This window comes from Zea mays, chromosome 2 (assembly GCF_902167145.1).
Source record: "Zea mays cultivar B73 chromosome 2, Zm-B73-REFERENCE-NAM-5.0, whole genome shotgun sequence".
NCBI lineage: Eukaryota > Viridiplantae > Streptophyta > Magnoliopsida > Poales > Poaceae > Zea > Zea mays.
The window spans coordinates 137,367,266-137,386,311 of NC_050097.1; the positions used below are offsets into that span (position 1 = coordinate 137,367,266).

Below are 19,046 nucleotides of genomic sequence, written 5' to 3' on the forward strand. Positions count from 1 at the left end.
TATTTGTCACTATATGTGTTGTGTGGGCATCCAAAGCATTAGTTATTGCTTGGTATTATTCAAAAAAATGGATGTAATAAATTGCTATCAGAGCAAATGTTGGTCGTAGGATGCTCAACCTAGTTAGCAATGGTGATTTTACGAACTTATTTCAATAAAAACTAACATTGACTTCCTTCACCTTGAGGTTTTGTTAAAAATAAAAAACATCTTTGGCTCAAACCTCCATGTTTCTCTAGGAACCTTGAAGTTGCTTGTGAAGTTGATGAATTTACATCAAGGAGAAATATCATTTTGAAGATTGATGAGTTGAAGCATGTTTACCCTAATGCTTTTAAGAAGTTTTTACCTGAGTGCCTTGATATTACTAACATTGCTAAGCTGAGTGCTAGTGTGCTTAAATATGGACCCTCTATTATGTTAGTGTGCTATTGTTTAGTTGGTTGTTTTGGTATTATGCCCTTGTATGTTTTTCCTTTATGTAGTGTGCTATTCCTCAATTAGGAGGATAATTAAGATCTTCCTCATAAGATTGGGTTGTGTGAATTGTGTTAGTCCAAGACCATTAACTCCTTCTAAAAGGACATTCAAGCAAGAATGCATTTCATTAGCAGTTCCATGAGGAAACATCCCAAGATAGATTTAATTTTCTCATAACAACGTGATTATGTTCCACAAGCTCACTCTTTGTTCCCTAATGCAGCGCACAAATGTTCGACCATATTGCATGGGCGTCCTTGTGGTTCTGCACATAGTTAAACATCTCTCTGCAAAGGCCCCTAAAATGGTGTTTCTAGACTTTGCATTTGTACTGAACCTCATCACCGCTTAGGTTAGTGGGATCCTAAGGTTTTTGGAAGCCTTTTTGACTTAAATATTGTAGAGAAGATCCCTATAGTAATTTATTGCAAAAATAAGAGATATGTATAAGTTACATGGTTAAACAGGGAAGGGGAGAGAAAGGTAATTTACAATCGATCTATCCAAAGTCTAACAAAATCTGCTAGTGGTGATTTCATTCGATCACAATTAAGTAGCATTTTCTTCTTGAACATCTCCGTGCAATTTTATACTTTAGGTGGGATGTTTTCAAAGATTCACCTATTTTGGTTTTCCAGATGCCCCATGCAATTGTTATGATGACTTCCTTGTACTAGGGGGTTTTGAACTGTCTCTTTATTCTTCAAACAATAGTCTGTGGGTTGGAAGAGTGTGGTGACATGATGCTAATTGATTGCCAACATCTTTTTGCAAAGCTGCATCTAAGAAATATGTGGGACAATGTTTTACCTTTCTATAGTGTAGCACCCCAAAAATTCAATCTATAAAATTTATTAAACTTGTTCTAAATTCAAAATGAAATTTGAAATTTTGTTTCAAAAATTTTGTGTGCTGAGATTCTCCTAGAGGGGGTGAATAAGAGATGCCTATAAAACACAACTTTGAACACAAACTTGGTCCAAATTAAGAGTTAGTTCAAAACTAAACCAAATAAGAGTGAGAAGAAGAGAGAAAGTCCTCTTTGCTCGATTGCTCTTTCAAGATATGAAATAAACTAAGAGAAATATTGTAAGTAAATTTGGAGAACTTAGATAGAAGAATAAAAATCACAAAGGAATAAACACACGAGGCACTGTGATTTTTCTCGTGGTTTGGCCAAGCCACAAATGCTTGCCTAGTCCAAGTTGTCGTGTCATCAGTGGACAAGGGTTGCTCTCAACCTCTCTCAAACGATCCTATGGTCAACTTGAGTGCCACGGTCTTGCTTATATCAATATGTTTCTCCTCGCATGGAATCTCCACAAGTTGGAGTCTCTTGCAGTCGTACATAGATTAATGGAGCTTACAACTTAGTAACATCACAAGAGAGAGGAGAGGGTACACACACAAGACCAAACACAGCAACACAACACGAGAGAGAATATCACAAGAGCGCAAACAGACAAAGTCACAAGAACAGCTCAAAAACGGCGCTCAAATCTCACTAGAATCACTAGAATGCGTTGTGGCAATGTCAGAGTGATGTGTTGCTCTTGGAGTGCTTGGGTGCTGAAGGAGTGCGCCATGGGGGTCCTTTTATAGCCCCCAAAGGCCCCATAGCCATTACTACTTCCTTCTAAAAAGATGATGAAATCTTGTTGTCTACGCGGCACCGGACCGGGTACTTGTGCACCATCTCCAGGATCTGATAGCCTCCTTCCTCCAAGGGAGCGCACTAGACCAAGTCCGTGCACCACCAAACTGGCCACATGTCGCCTCCCTGTGAAGTAGTCGTTGGCGCTCGGAGCTAGCTGCTACTAGGCGGTCTGATTGTCACACCCGATTTTAGTAGGCAAATCGAATACATACCATGTACGTGCTAGGATCAGAACTCACGTACACATCGATTACATAAATGATTAATCATAGCACAGTGCTTCGAATGAACATAAAGAGTAAGAAAATAATATTATAAACTAGAGTCATTTACATTATATAAATCAAAGTACAGACAATAGAAACGTAGCCAACGTAAGTAAACCCACCACAGGCAGCTGACTGGGGGAGGTCGCTAGCCTAATCCTCGAACATGTCAAAGTCGTGGAACTCCTAGAGATTTTCCTCGACACCTTCTTCTTCTTTATCTGAGCATAGGTTGCACCAAAGGGAACCTGATGTTTTGTCAAAGCAAGGGTGAGTACACATCAACATACTCAACAATTGTCTTGTTTGGCTAAGGTGGACTAGCTTTAAGTGGGGTTAGGTTGAAAGCATGTTGTTGTTACTTTTTCAAGTTTTATTCATTAATATGAGCCAAGTTTTATTAGTAAACCCAAGTTAGTATCCCAAAGGGTACCTCCTCATAGAGGAAATACCAGAATCCACAGTCAGAATCATCATTAATAAAACCATCATCATCATCTGTAACCATTGTATCTCACATCATCTGTAACTTTAATCAAAGAGGATCCCAAGGACGCTCTTAACCGTGAGCACGACTGATATATCAGTTTCATTCCTCTATAGAGGTCACACACTTTAACCATGAGCCATGATCCCTTTTGCCTCGGGTTGTCCAGACCCTTAAACACTACCAAGGTGATTCGGTAAGTTTTCACTACATAGCCTTTACAAAGATTCCCTGGTGTATAGCCGCCTATTAGGTTTCACCGATCATACAAACATAGTACTCTTCCTTAAGGGGGTGACTAACAAAACCAAATCAAATGAACCCAGCACACCACCCTTAGCAGAGAAAGCACTATGCCCCATCCCCCATTAATGGCACAATGGCGAAGCGAACTACACCTAGATTCCTCTAATTAATCGACTAAGGGTGTCTCATACCACCCTCATGGTTGCACTGTTTTCCTGGGTGGTCTCTCAACGAATAGGTCCTTACGAAGACGTACTCAGAAAATAACCCAAGCCCCCTTTAATGTCACAAATTCATCATCATATCCAGAATAAAATCATCGTATAAATGTATCTCATCATGTTCATTGATTAAAGTAGATCACTAGCATAAAGCTAACCATAATAACCCAAAAGGTAATCAAGGATAAGGTGAATAGAAAGGTAGTCAATCATTAGGTTCCCATTATGTAATGCTGGGAAATGAATTATCATGTGAATAGGACATAAATAGGCCAGAGGACACTTGCCTTCACCAAAAAGATGCTTAGGGTCCTCAACCTTGTAGAACTTGAAGAGTTTGATCTCGAGATCACCAAAGCTTGATCGTCGGTTTGCTAAAGCTCGAGAACGGATCATGTTCTATTTGTGACACGCAGCGAACATGAACATGCACAATCAAGCAAACATATACATATATAAGAACATTACACCATACAAGGAAAAAAATTATAAAACACGTAGTACCAATTAGAGCTTGCTTCTATGATTACGTGAGAAAAAGAAACATCGAGATCGAAGCTACGATTGAGAAATTATCGCGTTTATGAACTAGAACATTTAACTTGTCATAATCACAGTAACCAACATTTATTGTATAAACAATTATTTATAAATATGTAAATTAAAACCTTAAATTAGTTTTTAGTGGAAGATTATTCTAATAACCAATGGATGAATAAATGATTATTTAAATAAATAAAACATGTGCCACGACAAAATAATGTTTCTAACATGCAAACGGTATTATTACAAAACTATCATGACTGGAATCGATCGCAACAGATTTACGATGCGAAGGATATTGCATTCTAGTTTATCGCGGATTAGCGGCTATGGCTGCGCAACGAGGCCGCAACACGGTTAGGGGCATGAGAAGCAGTGTAGGATGTCGAGCGGCTGAGGCGTCACCTGAGGGGTAAACGAGCAGGGGTGTGTTGCCAGAGCTTGCCTCACCGGGACGGTACGGCTCCGACAGCACAGGGAGGGGCTCGGAGGCATGAGCGCTCGTGGGGCTTCGACGTCAGCCTAGTGAGCAATTTCGGAGAGGCGATGATGGGGCTACTAGGGCATTCACGGGATCAGGCTAGGAGACTCGACATCGCTAGGGCATGAAGGCTGCCCACGTCGGGACGAGCACAACCATGCCAGGCATAGAGAAGAAAGGGAGATGGGGTTACACAAATGGGATTCTCGCCTAGGTCGAGGGCGCGATGTGGGGCTCGGACGGCTAACGGATTCTCGCCTCGACCGAGGACGCGACACGAGGCTCGAATGACTGATGGATTCTTGCCTCGACTAAGGGTGCAGTGCAGGGCTCGGACGGCTGAGGGATTCTCGCCTCGGCCCAGGGCGCGGAGCGGGGCTTGGAAGGATGACGGGCGGGGCCCAGGGGCAGAGGCGTGAGCACTAGCGCAGGTGCGAAGCGTTGGATGGGGAATAGAGGGTCCCGGTCTAACGATCCGACGCAAACAGGTAACTGAGGATCTGGGCCATCGAATCAAGGATGGGCGGCTAAAATTGGGCACTCATGGTGGTCATTGGCTCCGACCGGTTTGGGCGATGCTGCTCACGCCTGTGGCGGATTAGTCACCGGAGACGATGTGTCTTCAGGTTCTAGGGGGTCTAGGATCATTTGGACATGCCATAGACATCAGGGGTGATCCAAGGGACCTTATAGTGGAGCTCTTGTCGTGAGAGGGAGACAGGAGGTGGGGGGAAGTGGTGGTGAGGTGATCTAGGCAGAGAAAGATTTGCTCCAGCGAGCATCCCGACCGCGGTGAGGGATGATCAGGTGAGCTAAGTCCTACGTGAGCTTCAGTGTGGGGTTTGGAGCGCTGGTGGCTGAATTGGACAAGGAGCAGGGCTGCATTGGCCGGGCGATAATGAGGCACAGCGGTCCGGCGTGCAACGGCTCCGACGAGCTCGAATTCACTATGGTGCCGCATACTTAAGACAAAATGGGGGCAGGGTGGAGTTCCTTACCTAGGGGTGGTTCTCGGGGAGACTTGGCTTGATGCTGGTGGCTTCGGTCGGCTGGACGGCGAGGAAGCGTGGCGACGATGGTCTCCGGTCTGCATAGGGAAGAGGGTGAGCAAGGGCAGGACGAAGAGAGAGGGAAGAGGGGAAGCCAAGGCAGGTTCCTAGTGCATCACCCTCAGGCAGAGCTCACCATGGCAAGGGCTACGACAGAGGCTCAGTGACAATGGTGGAACGACCTTTCGACGACAGCGGCGCTGCTTGTGCTAAGGGTGGGGAGAACGAGCAACGAAAGTGCAAATGGTGAGTGGGGGGGCGCTGGAGGTCTGAGGTCTTAACTTGAAGCCCAGGAGAGGTGCGTGGGATAGGGTTGTGGGTAACGGCGGTTGATAGTCGCCTAGAGGGGGGTTGAAAGGGAAATGTGCCCTCGAGTCATTTCTATAATGTTTGGTGATTAAATATCCAACACATATTGAATAAGCTCTTATGTGTTAAATGAGTGAGAAGTGCAAATCAAAGAACAAGGTACATTTCTAGACTTAGTGAATTGCTTTTTAGTACTAACATGTGTGTCCAAGTGCTAGAAAGATTGCAGAGAAAAGAGAAACGAATTTGGAAAAGGATTGGCTGTGAGCAGCCAACATCAGCTCGGGCCAAGCACACCGGACTGTCCGGTGGTGCACCGGACAGTGTCCGGTGCGCCAGGCTGGCTGATGGTGAACTAGCTGCTCTCGGGAAAACAACAGAGGCGTACGGCTAAAATTCACCGAACTGTCCGGTGGTGCACCGGAGTGTCCGGTGAGCCAACTGTGCCAGCGCCAACGGTCGTTCGCGCCATCAGCGCACGACACGTGGCTCGCTCCAACGGTCGGCTGGGTGCACCGAACTGTCCGGTGTGCACCGGACAGTGTCCGGTGCGCCAACCAGCCCCAAGGAGCAACGGTTAGATGCGCCTGATTTTGAAGGAGATCGCGCACCGGACTGCTACAGTGACTGTCTGGTGGTGCACCGGACTGTCTGGTGCACCACTCGATAGAAGGCAGGAATTGCCTTCCAAGTTGGTCTCCAACGGCTCCTAGCTGCCTTGGGGCTATAAAAGAGACCCCTAGGCGCATGGAGGAGTACACTAAGCATTCTCTAAGTATACTAAGACATCTAGACTCCGCTCCCACGCATTTGATTCATTGTGTTAGTGATTTGAGCTCCATTCGAGTTGTGAACTCTCTGTGTTGTCATTTGAGCTCAAGTCTTCACTTGTGTGCATGGTTGTGCTGCGTATTTGAGTCTTGTGTGTGTTGCTCCCCTCCCTTACTTCTGTGTTTCTTTTGAGATCATCATTGTAAGGGCGAGAGGCTCCAAATTGTGGAGATTCCTCGCAAACGGGAGAAAGACAATAAGGAAGAAAGCCGTGGTATTCAAGTTGTTCATTGGATCGCTTGAAAGGGGTTGAGTGCAACCCTCCTCCATTGGGACGCCACAACGTGGAAGTAGGCAAGTGTTACTTGGCCGAACCACTGGATAAAAATCGCGTGTCTCGTGTGTTGATTCTTGTGATTGTTTTGTTCGCACGAGCATGTTCCATAGCCACTTGATTTAACTAACACTTTAACAATCAGGTCTGTGGCTATTTAGTGTTTGATTTTACAGGATCACCTATTCACCCCCCTCTAGGTGCTCTCAATTGGTATCGAAGCCGTACTCTTCATATAAGGGACTAACCGCCCAAAGAGATGGATCCTAAGGGAAAGGGGATGGTGGTCAACGACAAGGAAAAGGAGTCCATCTTCAACGAGCCAAGAGACGACAAGCCTACCGACTCAAGCTCGAGTCACAAGAAGAGGGACGGGAAGAAGAAGAGGCGCATCAAGAAGATTATCTACTACGACAGCGATGCCTCATCTTCTTCACCAAGGGATGACGACGATGACGACTCCTCGTCCAAGAAAAAGACGGTTAATCAAAACTATTCCTTTGATTACTCTCGCATTCCCTATAACTCAAATGCGCATCTACTTTCAATTCCCCTCGGAAAACCTCCACACTTTGATGGAGAGGACTATTCATTTTGGAGTCATAAAATGCGTATTCATTTATTTTCTCTCCATCCTAGCATATGGGAAATTGTAGAAAATGGGATGCATTTCGATAGCACTAATAATCCTGTGATCATTAATGAACAAATTCATAAGAATGCCCAAGCCACTACTGTCTTGCTAGCTTCACTTTGCAAGGAAGAATAAGTGAGTGGCTTGGACAACGCTAAGCAAATCTGGGACACCCTCAAGATATCTCATGAGGGAAACAACGCCACTATGATCACATAGATGGAACTAGTGGAAGGCCAGCTAGGGAGGTTCACAATGATCAAGGGAGAGGAGCCAACTCAGACCTACAACAGGCTCAAGACCCTGGTCAACAAGATCCGAAGCTATGGAAGCACAAGATGGACGGATCATGATGTCGTTCGACTCATGCTAAGGTCATTTACTGTAATTGACCCCCATCTTGTCAATCTTATCCGTGAAAACCCCAGGTACACCAAGATGACGCCCGAGGAGATCCTTGGAAAATTTGTGAGCGGGCGCATGATGGTAAAGGAGGCGCGATACGTGGATGATGCGTTAAATGGTCCACTGCCCATCTACGAGCCACAGCCCGTTGCCCTCAAAGCAACGAGCAGCAGGGAGACACTACCGAGCAAGGTAGCACAAGTGGAGGCTGCCGGGCTCAACAAGGACAAAATGGCACTCATCATCAAAGCGCTTCAAAACCGCCTTGAAAGGACGCAAGGAATATCCCAACAAGAATAAAACAAGGGGAAAGCGCTCCTACTTCTAATGCGGTAAGATGTGTCATTTCATAGCATAGTGCCCCGATAATGATAATGACCAGGGACAAGAAAAGTATGGGAAGAGGGAGAAGAAGAAAAACTACAAGAAGGCGAAGGGCGAGGCACACCTTGGAAAGGAATGGGATTCTGACTGCTCTTCATCCGACTCCGACGATGAAGGATTGGCTGCCTCGGCCTTCGACAAGTCTTCGCTCTTCCCCAACGAACGCCATACTTGACTCATGGCTAAGGAGAAGAAGGTACGTATTCGAGATTCCCCAAACTACTCTTCTTCTAGTGATGAGGATTCTTCCGATGATGAAGTAGATTACACTGACTTGTTTAAAGGACTAGATAGAGCAAAGGTAGACAAAATTAATGAATTAATTGATGCTCTAAATGAAAAGGATAGATTGCTAGAAAAGCAAGAGGACATTTTGTATGAGGAATATGACAAGTTTGTAAATGCTCAAAAATCTCTTGCTTTAGCAATTAAAAGAAATGAAATGATATCCTCTGAGTTGTCTCCTTGCCATGAATCTGTCTCTAGTTTAAAGAATTTAAATGATGAATTAAATGCTAAACTAGAGGAAGTTAATAAAGCTAGTTCATGTGTAGAGCATGTTGTTATTTTTAATAGATGTAAGGATTTTGATGTTGATGCCTGTGATGAACATCTTGCTTCTATTACTAAATTAAATAATGAGGTGGCAAGTCTTAATGCCCAACTTAAGACTTGCAAGGTTGATTTTGATAAATTGAAATTTGCTAGGGATGCCTACACTGTTGGTAGACACCCTTCAATTAAGGATGAACTTGGTTTTCGAAAGGAAACCAAGAACTTAACAAGCCAAAGGACTTCTGTTCCCAACAAGGAGAAAAGGAAGGCCCCTATGGCGAGTAGTCCTCAAAGGAACCATGCTTTTATTTATGATAAGAAAATTGCTAGCCGTTCTCATTATAATAAGAGTTATGTTCATACTGCTTTTAATGATTCACATGCTATGTTTGCCTCTAGCTCCACTTTTGTTCATGGTAGATGTAGGCCTAGGAGAAATCATGTTGTGTCTCATGCTCCTAGGAGAATGTGCAATGGACCTTCTACTATTTATCATGCTTGCAATACTTCTTTTGTACTTTCATGTGAGGACACAAAAGTAGTTGCTAGGAAGTTGGGATCCAAATGCAAGGGAGACAAGACTTGTATTTGGGTTTCAAAAGATATTGTGATTAACCTTGTAGGACCCAACAAGAGTTGGGTACCTAAAACCCAAGCTTAAATCCTTGCAGGTTTATGCATCCGGGGGCTCAAGCTAGATTATCGACAGCGGATGCACAAACCACATGACGGGGGAGAAGAGGATGTTCACCTCCTACGTCAAGAACAAGGATTCCCAGGATACGATCATCTTTGGAGATAGGAACCAAGGCAAGGTGAAAGGCTTGGGCAAGATAGCCATCACTAACGAGCACTCAATATCAAATGTATTTCTAGTAGAGTCGCTTGGTTACAACCTTCTGTCTGTAAGTCAATTGTGTCACATGGGTTACAATTGTCTGTTTACAAATATTGATGTATCTATCTTTAGAAGGAGTGATGGTTCATTAGCTTTTAAGGGTGTATTAGATGGCAAACACTACTTAGTTGATTTTTCGAAAGAGAATGTCGATCTAGATGCATGCTTAATAGCTAAGACTAATATGGGCTGGCTTTGGCATCGCCGTCTAGCACATGTTGGGATGAAGAACCTTCATAAGCTTCTAAAGGGAGATCATGTGTTAGGACTAACTGATGTCTGTTTTGAGAAAGACAGACCTTGTGCAGCATGTCAGGCAGGAAAACAGGTGGGAAGCACTCATCACGGCAAGAATGTGATGACAACATCAAGACCACTGGAGCTCCTTCACATGGATCTCTTCGGACCCGTTGCCTATCTAAGCATCAGGGGAAGTAAGTATGGTCTTGTAATTGTTGATGATTTTTCTCGCTACACTTGGGTGTTCTTTTTACAGGATAAGTCAGAAACCCAAGAAACCCTAAAGCACTTCTTAAGGAGAGCTCAAAATGAGTTTGAGCTTAAGGTGAAGAAGATAAGAAGCGACAGTGGGTCCGAGTTCAAAAATCTACAAGTTGAAGAGTTTCTTGAGGAGGAAGGCATCAAGCACGAGTTCTCTGCTCCCTATACACCACAGCAAAATGGTGTGGTAGAGAGGAAGAACAGGACGCTAATCGACATGGCGAGAACGATGCTTGGAGAGTTCAAGACGCCCGAGCGGTTTTGGTCGGAAGCTGTGAACACAGCCTGCCACGCCATAAACCGACTCTATCTACATCGCCTCCTCAAGAAGACCTCCTACGAACTTCTTACTGGTAACAAACCAAAAGTTTCTTACTTTCGTGTATTTGGGAGCAAATGCTACATTCTGGTGAAGAAAGGTAGACATTCTAAATTTGCTCCCAAGGCTGTAGAAGGGTTTTTACTAGGATATGACTCAAATACAAAGGCGTATAGGGTCTTCAACAAATCATCAGGATTAGTTCAAGTCTCTAGCGACGTTGTATTTGATGAGACTAATGGCTCTCCAAGAGAGCAAGTTGATCTTGATGACATAGATGAGGATGAAGTCCTGACGGCCGCAATGCGCACGATGGTGATAGGTGATGTGCGACCACAAGAACAACAGGAGCAAGATCAACCATCTTCCTCTACAATGGTGCATCCCCCAACTCAAAACAATGTACATGTACCTCAAGAAGAAGGGAAGGATCAAGGGGGAGCACAGGAAGATCAAGTGCTGGAGGAAGAAGCACCACAGGCCCCTCCAACTCAAGTCCGAGCGACAATCCAAAGACATCACCCCGTCGATTAGATTCTGGGTGACATTAGCAAGGGAGTAACTACTCGCTCAAGACTAGCTAACTTTTGTGAGCATTACTCGTTTGTCTCTTCTATTGAACCTTTCAGGGTAGAAGAGGCCTTGCAAGATCCGGACTGGGTGTTGGCCATGCAGGAAGAGCTCAACAACTTTAAAAGGAATGAAGTCTGGAGCCTAGTGCCACGTCCAAAGCAAAATGTTGTGGGAACCAAGTGGGTGTTCTGCAACAAGCAAGACGAGCACGGGGTGGTGACAAGAAACAAGGCTCGACTTGTGGCAAAAGGTTATGCCCAAGTCGCAGGTTTGGATTTCGAGGAGACTTTTGCTCCTATGGCTAGGTTAGAGTCAATTTGAATTTTATTAGCCTATGCCGCTCACCATTCCTTTAGGCTACTTCAAATGGACGTGAAGGGCACTTTCCTCAACGGGCCAATCAAGGAGGAGGTATACATGGAACAACCCCCTGGCTTTGAGGATGACAGGTATCCCGACCATGTGTATAAGCTCTCTAAGGCGCTCTATGAACTTAAGCAAGCCCCAAGAGCATGGTATGAATGCCTTAGAGATTTCCTTACTTCTAATGCTTTCAAGGTTGGGAAAGCCGATCCCACTCTTTTTACAAAGACTTGCAACGGTGATCTTTTTGTTTGCCAAATTTATGTTGATGACATAATATTTGGTTCTACTAATCAAAAGTCTTGTGAGGAGTTTAGCAGGGTGATGATGCAAAAATTCGAAATGTCGATGATGGGCGAGTTGACATACTTCCTTGGATTCAAGTGAAGCAACTCAAGGACGACACTTTCATCTCCCAAATGAAGTACACTTAGGATCTTCTCAAGAGGTTTGGGATGAAGGATGCCAATCCCGCAAAGACACCGATGGGAACCGATGGGCATGTCGACCTCAACAAAGGAGGTAAGTCCATTGATCAAAAGGCATACCGGTCCATGATAGGTTCCTTACTTTATCTTTGTGCTAGTAGATCGGACATTATGCTTAGTGTATGCATGTGTGCTAGATATCAATCCGACCCCAAGGAATGTCACCTTGTGGCCGTTAAGCGAATTCTTTGATATTTAGTTGCTACGCCGTGCTTCGGGATCTGGTATCCAAAGGGGTCTACCTTTGACTTAATTGGATACGCAGACTCCAATTATGCCGGGTGCAAGGTTGATAGGAAGAGTACATCAGGGACGTGCCAATTTCTAGGAAGGTCCCTGGTGTCCTGGAGTTCCAAGAAACAGACATCTGTTGCCCTATCCACCGCTGAGGCCGAGTATGTTGCCGCAGGACAGTGTTGCGCGCAACTACTTTGGATAAGGCAAACCCTCTGGGACTTTGGCTACAATTTGAGCAAAATCCCACTCCTATGTGACAATGAGAGTGCAATCCGCTTGGCGGATAATCCTATTGAACACAGCCGCAGTAAGCACATAGACATCCGGCATCACTTCCTGAGGGATCACCAGCAAAAGGGAGATATCGATATTTATCATATTAGCATCAAGAACCAGCTAGTCGATATCTTCACCAAGCCGTTGGATGAGAAAACACTTTGCAGGTTGCGTAGTGAGCTAAATGTCTTAGATTCGCGTAACTTGGATTGATCTATAGCATACATGTGTTCTATGCCTTTGATCATGTTACTTTGAGCATTTACATTATTCGTTGGATATTTATGGTGCTCAAGTTGTACAAATCCTCCCCGGACCTCACAAGTCCATATGCAAATGGTGCACATATTTAGGGGGAGATGTGCTACAACTTGACCCTTTGAGACTAACATGTTTGTTTAAGTACACCTGATGTAGTCTCAAAGGTACATTGAAAGGGAAACTGAACTTTGACGACGCAAAGACTTCCACTGCACTCCGGTATTAGTGTATTTAATTCCAAGTTCATACTTATGCTCTCATTGCCTTTTTGCTCTTAATTGACATTTTTGGTGAGGCAATGGGGTTAAAGGGCCAAGAATGATCCTGTTTTGGTGCTTAATGCCAAAGGGGGAGAAATTAAGGCCAAAGCAAAATGGATCAGCCAACCACTTGTGAATTTTTGAAAATAATAGAGTAAGAATTTGTGATTTGCTCAAAATACTCTTATTGCAAAATTTGGTCTCTTGTGGGGGAGAATTTTGATTATGGGAAAAAGGGGGAGTTTTTGCACTTGATTAATTTTACTCTTAGAATATCTTTCTATTGGCCCAAACAAATGTGTTTGACTTAGAGATAGGAAAAAGAATTTGATTTGCAAAAACAAACCAAGTGGTGGCAAAGAATGATCCAAATATGCCAAATCCCAAGTAAAGAGAATTTGGTCTTCATTTGCATTGATGTTGCACTTATTTTGTTGCTCCTTTGATGTGTTGGCATAAATCACCAAAAAGGGGGAGATTGAAAGGGAAATATGCCCTCGGGTCATTTCTATAATGTTTTGGTGATTAAATATCCAACACATATTGAATAAGCTCTTATGTGCTAAATGAGTGAGAAGTGCAAATCAAAGAACAAGGTACGTTTCTAGACTTAGTGAATTGCTTTTTAGTACTAACATGTGTGTCCAAGTGCTAGAAACATTGCCGAGAAAAGAGAAACGAATTTGGAAAAGGATTGGCTGTGAGCAGCCAACATCAGCTCGGGCCGAGCACACCAGGCTGTCCAGTCGGGCACCGGACAGTGTCCAGTGCGTAGGCTGGCCGACGGTGAACTAGCTGCTCTCGGGAAAACAATAGAGGCGTACGGCTAAAATTCACCGGACTGTCCGATGGTGCACAGGACTGTCCGGTGAGCCAACTGTGCCAGCGCCAACGGTCATCCGCGTGATCAGCGCGCGACACATGGCTCGCTCCAACGGTCGGCTGGGTGCACCGGACTGTCCGGTATGCACCGGACAGTGTCCGGTGCGCCAACCAGCCCCAAGGAGCAACAGTCGGATGCACCTGATTTGGAAGGAGATCACGCACCGGACTGCTACAGTGACTGACCGGTGGTGCATCGGACTGTCCGGTGCACCACTCGATAGAAGGCAGGAATTGTCTTCCAAGTTGGTCTCCAACGGCTCCTAGCTGCCTTGGGGCTATAAAAGAGACCCCTAGGCGCATGGAGGAGTACACTAAGCATTCTCTAAGTATACTAAGACATCCAGACTCCGCTCTCATGCATTTGATTCGTTGTGTTAGTGATTTGAGCTCCATTCGAGTTGTGAACTCCCTGTGTTGTCGTTTGAGCTCAAGTCTTCACTTGTGTGCGTGGTTGTGCTGCGTATTTGAGTCTTGTGTGTGTTGCTCTCCTCCCTTACTTCTGTGTTTCTTTTGAGATCATCATTGTAAGGGCGAGAGGCTCCAAATTGTGGAGATGCCTCGCAAACGGGAGGAAGACTATAAGGAAGAAAGTCGTGGTATTCAAGTTGATCATTGGATCGCTTGAAAGAGGTTGAGTGCAACCCTCGTCCATTGGGACGCCACAACGTGGAAGTAGGCAAGTGTTACTTGGCCGAACGACGTGATAAAAATCACGTGTCTCGTGTGTTGATTCTTGTGATTGTTTTGTTCGCACGAGCGTGTTCCATAGCCACTTGATTTAACTAACACTTTAACAATCAGGTATGTGGCTATTTAGTGTTTGATTTTACAGGATCACCTATTCACCCCCCCCTCTAGGTGCTCTCAGGGTGAATAGGCGAAACCTGAAATTTATAAACTTAAACTTGCACTAAGGCCAGGGTTAACGTTAGAATTAAATTGGAGTGCGGAAGATGGTTCTCCTTGCTTAGAGTTGCTCAAACAATGCGAATGACCTTTGGGAGCAAACTTAAATCAATATGAGAAAGGGAACTTTTAGAGAGAAAAAACAAATCAAGTGAAGATTGACGAGTGAACACGGTGATTTGTTTTACCGAGGTTCGGTGTGGCAGAACCTCCCAAGTTATTGGGCCCACATGCACCTGTCCTTGTCTCAAAGACCTCAGACGGCTATGCATGTACACCAGATAACTTAACAGGATCTATCCGAGTGCCCCAAGGACCACGGATAAACCACTTACAACCAGGACCACAGGATTAAGTAAACACAAATCACACACCAACAATTTGCAGCGGAAATCTTATTACCAAATTTTACAAGTTATATCAAGTTTACATTGTACATGATCGGAGTGATTACAAAAGTGGTTCAAAGAAATAACTTTGAACAGTTATAAATTATTTATAATTTTGAAATATATGCTAGCTTAAGTGACCATTCTCAATTAGAAGTATAGAAGAGTTACTTAGACTTATAAGAAGGTCGTGCCCACCGGCGCTTAACAACAATCACAATCAAGTGACTCTTAACCTGCAGCAACAATGGGAATAAAACCCTAAGTATGCAAGTACTCAGCAAGACTTACCCGACTAAAGAAAAGACTCGCAAGGGTATGCTGGTTTTAAAAGGATTCAAGGTAAGCCTTATCAAGAATCAAAGACTATGTTTTGCAGAAAAGCTTACTATGAGTAGATCTTTAAAAATTCAGTTTTACTTGTCAGGTTAAGTAAAGTTACCTGCATCTACAGTTCTTTCTATCCTAGTTCAAGCACTTGGCCTACACTAGCCGTCTTTTATCATCCCATCAATTCACTGGATTGCTGCGTGTAAGTCAGTGACCAAGTCTTCATATCCGAGAAGTAACGGCGACCCGAATCAAGTAATACCCAACTGGGGATCTCCAATCACACGACATATGTAGCACTTAACCCTTGCATATGTCAACTCGCCACCGGGTTTCTTAAGACTAGACCGGGTTCACGCCAACAGAGAGCACAGATACACCACCGTCCAGCCTCTTGCCACGGAGGGTACACGCTACTCTCGCCATCTCTCCACTCCCATTACGTGTTGGCCTTTCTAGTATTAGTCTGACCGAGGCAAAGCTTACCCATGATGAGGCATGTGACTAGTTAAAGGGTCCTCGGTCAGCAGGCCCACATCGACACGGTCCTTAATCGACTCAGACAGAGACACTACACCGAGACTCCCTTCTCGTGCAAGTCAACCGCCTGGTCTCAGCTTTATTATTTAAATCCAAAGTTTGGTACCTGGCAGAGGTACATCTTTTCCGATGTTAAACCCATCAAGGCCTTTGACGGATTCACCATCATAAGTATTTTCTTTTTGAAAACATTCCCACCCACTGAAGCATCACTTTTGTTTTATAACAAAACATTTTTATTTTTCTAGAGCAAGGCTAAGCATCATAAAATTCTTTTCAAAAAGGGTATCAAGGAAGGGTAATCAATTTTTCAAGGAAGGAAATACAACAATTATTTAGCACACAACTTCTATCACCTAATGCATCATATAAGGTGATAAAGATTTGAAAATAGCAAGGAGGTAGCAAATGCACCGGGGCTTGCCTTGATAACACTAGGTTGGTGTTGTTAGGTGACATCCACTTGACGACTATCTTTTGTCCTGGCACTTGATCAGGTTATCCATCTTCAGGTTCGTCCATCAGTATCACTTTGCGAAGAAGCCCACGCTTAACAGCATCTTGGGGTCGACTCAGCTCATCTTTCGCATCACGTGATGAATTATCGTACCTATATGGTATGCATAATGCACATGTATGAACATAAAAACAACTTGTACGTTACTAAATAATGTTACACAGTAGAGGATTAAATATTGACTAGCAAGACATTAGAACCAATCACAAGTAAACGCTAGCTTTCGTCATAAGACTAACTATAATAATTACGCTTCTTATTTAATCGGATCTAATTCAAACATTAAGCACTCGTAAACCATGCTTAAGCACTAAATCTCCTTAACCTTACCACAACTTAAACTTATTAACCTGGGGCATCTACAACTTAGAAGAAAACAAAACTTGAAGTGCGTAAATACATTTCCTCACTATAAAGTTCTCGGATTTGCATAGAAACAAATTTATCTATGTTACTCACTTCTAAATACCAAGAGGAGCAAGCAACATCTATCTATGATGTTTAAACAACCATTAAACCTCAAGTATAATGACGACTAAAACACGACATCACGTTCTTTTAATTCATTTAACTATTTATTACACGTATAATATGATGACAATTAAAGCAAAGCATCACTTATCATACAAGCAAAATTAACACCATAGCATTGACGGAGCCTGTCGACTACTCATTCGAGATACTAAACCTATCACTAGCTTTACAAATCCCACCATACTCCCGCTGCGCATAATTTGCATCTTAATCTAAGCTTTGTCGCACACTGCGTCTACTCCACATTCATGTACATAACCACACATTATATATATGAGGAGGTATTTTGACAATCATTAAATACAACCACAACACTCGTGTGCTATTGACAAGAGAACTAACATACCTAATAAATTTACTTAATCCAATTATCGAACCAGTAGCAAAAATAACGAATTAGCTTACCACATCACAATTTGATTTGATGTTTGCACGAACGACAACAACCTGTAGTTGAAGTCCTTGATCGGACATCCAGCGAGCGTGACCGACGAGCTAAGGCTGATGGCGCACGCAGATGCAGGTCCGGCGTTTGTTGGGAAAGGAGCTCGACACCCGGTCCCGTGACGAGCTGCTGGTGAAAGACGAGGACCTAGGCCGAGGCGACCCGCGCGTCAACAAACGTCGAGGACGGTGACTCAAGTGCCTGCTGGCACGACCAAAGGTGAAGGGCGGGTCCGTTGAGGGAGATTGATGGAGAAACAGACATGACCGCGAATCGACGACTAGAGCGCGGCGCGATAGACTGGGACGCCGTGATGGCCAGCGAGCACAGAGGAGACAATGCTGTCAGCGCGCACAGGAGGCGAGAATGAGATCTGTGACCATGGGCGACGACGAGGTCTGCAGGGAGGGAACTCCGACACAAAGCACGGCCCGACGAATGCGCTGAACAGCTGGAGAACGACGACAGACCAAGCAAAGGAGTGCAGATGCAATCACGAAATCAGGCCAAGAGGCGACCACCAAATAGCAGCATCGACGAGGTTGTCCGACCATGGGGAGAAGAGTGAAGGTCGACCAATTCAAACACAGGGACGCGGCGAGCCACAGCAGGGAGCCGGGACGAGACCGCAGCCGAGCGAGCTCCAGCCGGCATGGGCGCGACGGCCACCATGGCAAGCGCAGGGGCGAACTGGACTGAACCCGAGCAAGAGGAAAGAGGAGGAACGGCTGGGCGAGGCCGCGGCACAGGAAAACGGCGACGACAAAGGAAAAAGAGACTCGGCCGTGGAAGAAACAGAGCAGGGGCTGGGTGAGCACGAAGCCGGCCATGGGAAGTCGAGGGGAAGGAGCTCGGACTGGAGAAGCAAGGGGAGCAAGCAGCGGGTGCGGCATCCATGGAAGCAGGGGCGCGCGCCATGGCTGGAGCAGGAGCACGCCGGCGAGGAGAAGACGCGAGAGGGAGGGAGAAGCAGGGAGGGAGCGCCGTGGGGAAGAGCCGCTCGGCTGGGGAGGTGTAGCAGCCATGGAGCTTGGGGAAAGGGAACCGGCGAGCAGCGGAGAGGAACAAGCGGCCGATCTATCAAACGCCTGGGAGGGAGAAGATCCAGGCGCGCTCGGCCATGGGAAGAAGACAGAGGGAGCGCCGTGCGTTGGAGAGGAGGAAGAAGCCTGCGCGTGGGAGAATATCAAGCGCGCGGCGAGGGATAAGGCTGACGGCTGAAAAATCAGGGAAGGGAGAGAGAGAGAGCGGCTGGGAAATAGGATAGGATCCGTTGATTTTTTAAATTATTTTCTTTTCTTTTGTTTACCGAAAATCACAGATATTTTTGAATCCAGATTTTTAGTGATGTATAGTGGGTCGATACGCAATACGGATACATGTTTCCTTCTTCGAATTTAGCGAAGACTCTGGCATATGAATTTTTACCAGTTACCTATATCCAAAGATTTGGATCAGAACAAGAAACGACAGACCAAAATAAACTTATTTCGGCACTTGTA

At 44.9% G+C, this 19,046-nt stretch overlaps 1 protein-coding gene across 1 annotated transcript; it reads right to left on the reverse strand.

Moving 5' to 3' along the window:
• Positions 1–16,304: 16,304 nt before the first annotated feature.
• Positions 16,305–18,753, reverse strand: LOC109944026 (uncharacterized). Its single transcript, XM_035965343.1, is given in 2 exon segments — positions 16,305–16,658; positions 17,505–18,753. A coding segment is annotated over 1 exon segment (621 nt). The 5' UTR covers positions 18,667–18,753; the 3' UTR covers positions 16,305–16,658; positions 17,505–18,045.
• Positions 18,754–19,046: the final 293 nt, after the last annotated feature.